The sequence below is a fragment of the Akebia trifoliata genome, chromosome 15 (assembly GCF_017979445.1).
Source record: "Akebia trifoliata isolate Shusen 1 chromosome 15, ASM1797944v1, whole genome shotgun sequence".
Lineage (NCBI taxonomy): Eukaryota > Viridiplantae > Streptophyta > Magnoliopsida > Ranunculales > Lardizabalaceae > Akebia > Akebia trifoliata.
Genome location: NC_141389.1, coordinates 24,070,030 through 24,077,500, shown reverse-complemented (window position 1 = coordinate 24,077,500; position 7,471 = coordinate 24,070,030). Strand labels below are relative to the sequence as shown.

The 7,471-nt window shown below is 35.8% G+C and overlaps 1 protein-coding gene across 2 annotated transcripts; it reads right to left on the bottom strand.

Moving 5' to 3' along the window:
- Positions 1 to 2,856: 2,856 nt before the first annotated feature.
- On the bottom strand, positions 2,857 to 6,779 carry ARP1 (RNA-binding (RRM/RBD/RNP motifs) family protein). 2 transcript variants are annotated; one of them, XM_086426692.1, is made up of 6 exons: positions 6,337 to 6,779; positions 6,098 to 6,236; positions 5,892 to 6,015; positions 5,776 to 5,818; positions 5,434 to 5,662; positions 2,857 to 3,108 (listed from the first exon to the last, which is right to left on the bottom strand). In XM_086426692.1, exons 1-6 carry the CDS (start codon positions 6,517 to 6,519, stop codon positions 3,056 to 3,058), a joined length of 771 nt encoding a protein of 256 aa, XP_086282818.1. In that variant the 5' UTR covers positions 6,520 to 6,779; the 3' UTR covers positions 2,857 to 3,055. The 2 variants fall into 2 exon arrangements, with proteins under 2 accessions (XP_086282818.1, XP_086282817.1); XM_086426691.1 differs by having other exon boundaries at positions 2,857 to 3,128; positions 6,337 to 6,778.
- Between the last annotated feature and the right edge of the window lie 692 nt (positions 6,780 to 7,471).

The following is a 7,471-nucleotide window of genomic DNA, read 5'->3' as shown; positions in this document are numbered from 1 at the left end:
CACCCTAAGCCATCTCTAACTCACTACCACCCTTCTCAAAATCGCTAAATCAATCCAACCCCTAAAAGGCCTCAACCCAACGTAATCTTAACCAAAGCCCTAATCAATAAACCAATCTAACCTAAAATCCATTCCAATTCCAATACAATCTAACCTAAACTACAAAATAATCCTAAGCCCAACATCAAAAATCCATTCTAAATCAAGCCTTTACTCAAGCCCAAAACCCTACCCATGTCCATAATCTTAACCAATCAAGATCCACTCAAGATAATCAAAGTAGACACTTGTCACCACCACAACCCACCTCTCAAAATCAATCTACCTAATTCAATCATCATTTTAAAAGCTACACAACACATACCTCAATACACACCACTTGTCATTACCAACCTCCATTACTTTCTCCAAACCCTCATCATAAGTCATCCCCACACTCCTTCTCCTTAATCTCCTCACTAACCCATCAAAAAGCTACATGTCTACCATATTTGGGACACATGTCATAACATCCTTTACCCTCTCAAAATCAAAATAACTAATTTCTTACATAAACTATTTTTTTAACCCAACACCCACACCTAAAAATGGGTTGTCTAATCGACCCATTTGGATCATATCCATGGGTATGGGTCAAAAGCAATTCACTTAATTTCTTTTTCAAATTTACCCCTCTTTAACCTCAAAATTCAAATCCTTCATGCCCAAACTCTATGTGACCATTCGAACCCTAAAAGCAATCACCAACTCTTATAAAAACTTCCATCACCCTTTGAAAAGGCTCATGCTTGAATCCCTTCTTTCAAGTCTCTCAACTCTCAATCTCTCTCAAATCCCTCTTAAATCTCTGAAAAATCCTCAACGCACAATCCCTACACTAAAATACATTCACTTTCATCATCAAGTTCAAATACAACATCAAGAAGCATATTAGAATATCAAGACGAAGAAAATTCAATGAAAAATGACTCAAAAGACAAGGTAGAGTAAGGACAAAGTGATATAAAAAAAATCCCTCATTCTCTCCCCTCCATCTTCCCTCTTCTATTTTTCTCATTTTTGTTATTTTATTTTTGGTTTAGAATAGCCATAGGATGTAATGTTACCCCTCCTCTACCTCTGGTAAATCGAACCTCGGTTCAGTAGAAAATGTAGAGGCTAAAACCATTTTTCAAAATAAAATCTTATCATCTTTAATCCCTACTTATAACTTGCACACACCATAAAAAACTAGTTTTAAAGCTAAGTTAATTGGGCCATTCTTTCATAAAAATGGGCCCATAACCATCAAAACCTAAAGTCTTAAAAAATTGTTCGACTTTAAGGTAAAGTTACGATTGAGATTCCCTCTCTCAATGAGGTGATTCTTGCGACTTAGACTGAAAGTAATGTCCCCCTTTGCTTAGGGAGTACAAATTTTATTTTCCAACTTTCTTTTATTTTTATTTTTAAATGACCATGTATTTTAAGGTTACCACCTTTTGGTGGAAAAAGAAGGGACCTAACACATTCCTCTCTCTCTAATCAAACACTTACCTAGATCTTAGATAGATCGATTTTCTATACGTGTGAGAGTCACTATAAACGTCAATTTTTCAAAAATACATTCCGGTTGCCCATGCACACACTTTTCTAAAAAAGAATGGTAACGACTCCAAATCCACATGACGGTGATCTTTAGACTCGAAAATCACGTAGCTACAATGTGTAGATGACATATCATTGATCAATAATGATATTTATATGCTTGGGACATAAAACCATAAGTCCTTAACTAAGTTAGACCTAAGCAAGACCCTAAAAATGAGATCGAAATCGAAAGTAAATAAATTGATAATGATATTGATTAAATTTCAATTATAAGAAGTTTCTTGTATGCTATAGATTACACTTAATTAAATATTAGTTTCTTCTTCTGTGACCTTGATTTAGATTTGGTGGTATGTGATTTAGAGCTAGCTCATGATTCTACCTATATTCACCAAGCAGATTACTTTGGCTTGATTTGAGATAAGCCATCAAATATGGTTAAAAATTTTCATAAGTGAGTTGAATCATAACTTACTAAAATGACAAGAAAGAACGTATAAGATTTTATATATAAACTTCCACACCGGCCCTAAACACATTTTTAAGAAATTTATATTATTATAATTAACTATCTTTAATGATACTAACATTGAAACCATGTACTTGTCTCTGCGATCTAGTATTGCAGTACTAAATATATAAGTCCACGGACCTAACTCATCCTCACAAAACTGGCTTGTAAGGTGAGGATTGCCTCAGGTTTATATGCAGCCCAAGGTCATGATACCCAGGCAATGTATGACTATTACTCACACTCCCCCTCACATGTAACGTGTCTCCTACATCCCTAAGATTGTATGACTATTACTCACACTCCCCCTCACATGTAACGTGTCTCCTACATCCCTAAGATTACCTGCTCTGATACCATGTAGAAGCCCATGGGCTAAACTCATCCTCACAAAACCGGCTTGTAAGGTGAGGATAGCCCCAGGTTCATATATAGCCCAAGGTCATGATACCCAGGCGATATAGAACCATCACTCACACCATGTGGGTATCCATAAACAATAGTATTATCTTTTAGAGTTGAGTGAAGGGTAGTAAAAAAAAACACAAATCTTTTGCTTCTTTGAAGGTTTTTCAGTTGGAAATTGTGATTGACCCATAAATAGGCCTGAATAGAATTAGGCCGATTACAATCAGTCCACTAATAGCCCTATAGATATGAGAAAACAACTTCAATTTTTTCTATTTTCTACTAATTCTTTTTTCGATTGAGATGTATGAATCTATAGATCTATGGCTAAAAATTTCCTTCATAAATTTAGGAAAATGTGCAAAAGAGCAATTAACTTGCAAATTTGTTTTAAAGGGTTATCTCAAGATGAGATATAGAGTCAAAGAAAATGAATAAATCTTATCAAACTCTAATAAGAATTAAAAAATAATAATTAGAGACAGAGAGAGGTATCATGGATCTGATAAGTATGTTTTGATCTTGACCACCCCATCAGCCATTTTGTTATTCTGAACTCTTAGCCTCCCTTTCTGCAACTTTCCCTTGCGTCCCGGAACCTATTCCACAGTCAAACAAACTGTTTGTATATATCAGTCATAAGCTTTAATAATAATAATAACGTATCGGTCGGCCTAGATTAATATGAAACATTGACTCTGAAACATTGAATGTTTTGGATATCTATCGGGATGTATCGATTTGTATCGACCGATACCGTCTTGGAAACATTCAAAAGATACAATATTTTAAATAATAATAGTTGTTTTTTTTTTTTTTTTTTTTTTTTTTTTGAAAGATCAAGGGAATTAAGGCAGACCTAGACCAACTACAACCGAAGATCGGAGACACCACAGGCATCCTGATAATAATAGAAGCTCATTGAGATTTATGAACATGTGAGCCATCATGTGGGACCATCATGTTTCTATCTTATGGGATCACAGTAAAATAGAATTATTGTGAGCATGGTTCAATGGTCCCACTTAAGATATCTTCCCTACAAAAAATATAAACAACTATGTATTTTAATGAAATTACTCAATCAGTTATTTATTAGTATTAATGAAATGGACATATTTCCAATTTTAATTTTTGTAATAATAAAGCTTGTAAGATTTACGAGCGTTGGATCCATCGTGTGGGCCATTATGTTTATCTATATTGGGATCACTGAAAAACAGAATTATAGTGAGCATGGGATCAATGGGCCACAGACACAGTTACAATATCCTCCCTATAAAAAAATCAGGAAACAATTATGCATTTTATTGAAGCAGACAAGTAGTTTAATATTTACAAAAATGGATAAATATCCGATTTTGTAATTATATATGTTTTACAAAACTGGTTATATGATGTGTGGTCATTTGTAGGGTTAATTTGATGAATTTACAATACCATTGAGTTGAATGTAAGATCACAAGAAGGGTCAATGAATAAATAACATATGTGACCATCGGATATATATAACGGTTTAGTAAGAATAATACAAAGTTAGGTTAATAAGAATAAAACAAAATTGACTTAATAAAAATGAGTCGTGCTACATTGCCTGCATTGGACACTATGTCCAACACTGAGTTGACGTATTAGTGCACAGATAGCTATAGATTTGTTTTCTTCCAGATACAAGTTAAAAATTAACCGTTGGACACAGTGTCCAATGCAGGCAATCCATCATTTTCCAGGAAAAAAAAAAATTACTCATATATACTTAATTGGCATAGAATGAGCATAGAATCATAATTTTCTTGTGTATCTCGAGGAAATCTATGGTTATATGCACATACCATGTCGGTTGAGTGTATTTAAGGTTTTTTTTCAATCAGTTTAGCACAGCACTTTTATAAAACATCTAAAATTCAAACTGATCACGATCATCTCATTTAGTATATTTATATTGGATTTACTATCCCATATTTATATACCACAACTGCCCTCCGCTTGTCGTTGAATAAGGGACAAATAGATATAAAATGATATTGCCAGCATTATTATATGGGAATGGTTCGGCAGCCCTAAAGTTTGCCAAGTTTGGTGCCAAACATATTTTGTAAATCACTTTTGATGGGGTTAGAAGTTTTGGAATAGGCTGATTTTTTGTGAGGATGATCTCTACGGTCCTCACAAAAAATCAGCTCATTTTGAAACTTCTAACTCTAGTTTACAAGTTGAAGAATCGTGGACCGTCCAATTTTTGTAAATCACTTTTGATGGGGTTAGAAGTTTTGGAATAGGCTGATTTTTGGTGAGGATGATCTCCTCATCATAGAGATCATCCTCACAAAAAATCAGCTCATTCCAAAGCTTCTAACCCATATTTTGAAAAAAATTTGGCACCAAACTTAGCAAACTTTAGGGCTGCTGAACCGTCCCCTTATTATATAGTAAAAGAATACATTAATTAAACACCCAGTCGAGATTGGAGAATAGTATTTGATTTTTTCTAGAAAATATTTAGTAATCTAAAACATATTACTAATCTCTAGGTCTCGCATATCTCAGCCGAATGTTTGATTGAGAAGTAGAACCCACCCCGAACGTCATTTAGAAGGCGGGTTCGGATTGCCTAAATAAAGAACAATTGGGTTCTTCATGTAAGTGGATTTGGATCCTTGTGGATCCAACCCATTTCAAGTTTCATTTTTGCAAATTACAAGTGTAATTGCGTTGGACACAAAAACATCCGACAACCAATAAACTTACGCCATCTTATCCAAGAAACTGACTCATTAATTGTTGGATGGAAATGCGTCCATCAACATTACTACCCAAGAAAAACCTTTCAACTTTCAAGAGTCTTTTATTTTATTTTTATTTTTTTTTTGAAAAAAAATCAAAATCAAAATCAACCCCATGTGCACGTCAAAATGATTCGATACCTGTGTTAGTAGCCACTGAAGGAGGCTTAGAGATGAGAGCTGGTACAGTTGGCATTGGGCCCACAGTTGTCTGTGGGAAGATGTGTCCAGGAACTCCCATCGTCTGTGATTGGTGATAATGATAAACCGGGTACACCGGCATCATCGTACTCCCACTCATCATCCCTTGCCCTTGATACACGTGTGAGAAGTGCCCATTCATGTAGGACCCACTAGAGTAGCTTAGTTTCTGTGGATCTCATCAAAAGTAAACCTACATTAGCCATACTGACCCTACAAATCTAAGGTAATCTGAACCGTATAATTTGAAGATCAGTGTGAAGCTAAAGAAGTGGGGCCTACCTGATTGTAATTCATATCAGGGGCAATGTAGGTTGGGGAGTACCTGAAGAGAACTGATCGTGTAAATCGCGGCTCATATTTGGTAGATAACTCACATATTACAGAAGAAATCATACCCGTAAGGATGGAAGGGAACGGCTTGATGATGATGAAAAGGAGAAGCTGGAGTCCCAGCTGGGTAATACCACTGCACATGATTCGCATGTGCTGATGACGTGGATCTCTGTCCAACGTTGGATCCTTCGCAATAAAAATCATGATTTCAGATCAACGAAACATAAACGAAAAGATACGAAATATCATCATCAGATTATAAACATACCATGATGATGAGTTGTCAAAGAAGACCTCGGGCGTCGTGCACCTAGCGAAGCCAGATTGCAGTTGGCTCGGCGCCCATTGATCACAGGCGTCGCATCCTGGCAAGCCTTGTTCGCTGCTTCAGCTTCCTTAAACGTCACCTACAAGACCAACCCACGGCGTAATTTAGCAAACTCACACCAACTAAATACATAAACGAGATATGTTAGATATCGGCCTATCGTACTATCCAACACTTACGAATCCGTAACCCTTGGATCTACCAGTGATCTTGTCAGAGATGATCACAGCCTCCAAGATCTCACCATACTTCTCAAAGTGCTCTCTCATCGCTTCCTCTTGAGTCTCCCATGCTAACCCTCCAACGAAAACTTTTATGAGCGTTGTATCACCGAACTGCCCGATATTGTTACTCATTGTCATTTGCAATAAATACCCGATATTCTTCTCCGTTACAAACTCTACTCTTCCATTCTCTTTCTCTCTCTCTCTCTCTCTCTCTCTGGAAAACCAAAGTTGATTTTTGAGAAGAAGAAGGGAAGACGAAATGGGCACAAGTGTTACAGCTTGAGAATGAAATAAATAAAAGAGAAAACAGAGAGAGACATACGGAGCCCTCAACGTGCTTGGGCACCTTTTTAAATCTTTTTTTTTTTCTCTCAGCTTTGTCTCTAGGCTTTCTATCTGTGTTGTGTAAGTATGTATTATATTTAATTAATATGGTCTTAATGTAAGTAACGTCCCTATGGTGGTACTATTTATTGTGTCCCTTCGTATTACTCAACAAAGAAATTGAACACAGCGCATTAGAAATTAATTGCACCCTAACTTTAACTTATTACCTCCCAATTATTTTTAAAAATAAAGAAAATAAGTGAATGATTGAGAACAAGTAATAAGTAAAAGTTGGGGTTCCAATTGAAGTTTTCTCAGGTTTTTTTTTTTCACTAGATTTCTATCTTTTGATTTATTAGGATTTGGAATTGTGATAATCTGACATTCCCACGTGGCATACTCAATCGGCACCCCTGACGTGACATGTTCGAGAATCGTAAATATACACTCCTCGAGATATAGAACGTTAAGGGTATTGATTGAGTATGCCACGTGGGTAAGTCAGGTTATCACGACTCTAGGATTTTACATCGAGAAGGAGTGTCGCAATGTTGAGATTATAATTTGATCCCAACCTTATGAAATGTTTGAAAAGTGTGTTTATATCTATAATTGGGGGTGATAAATAATTTAAGAAATTGAAGTGTAATAACTAAAAGTTGGGATACCACTAGCAGCTCATAAATTAATTAACATATCGAGAAAACTTGGGCCGATGGACGGCCCTGATTTATTGTGATAAAATTGTGTTGTATGAAGC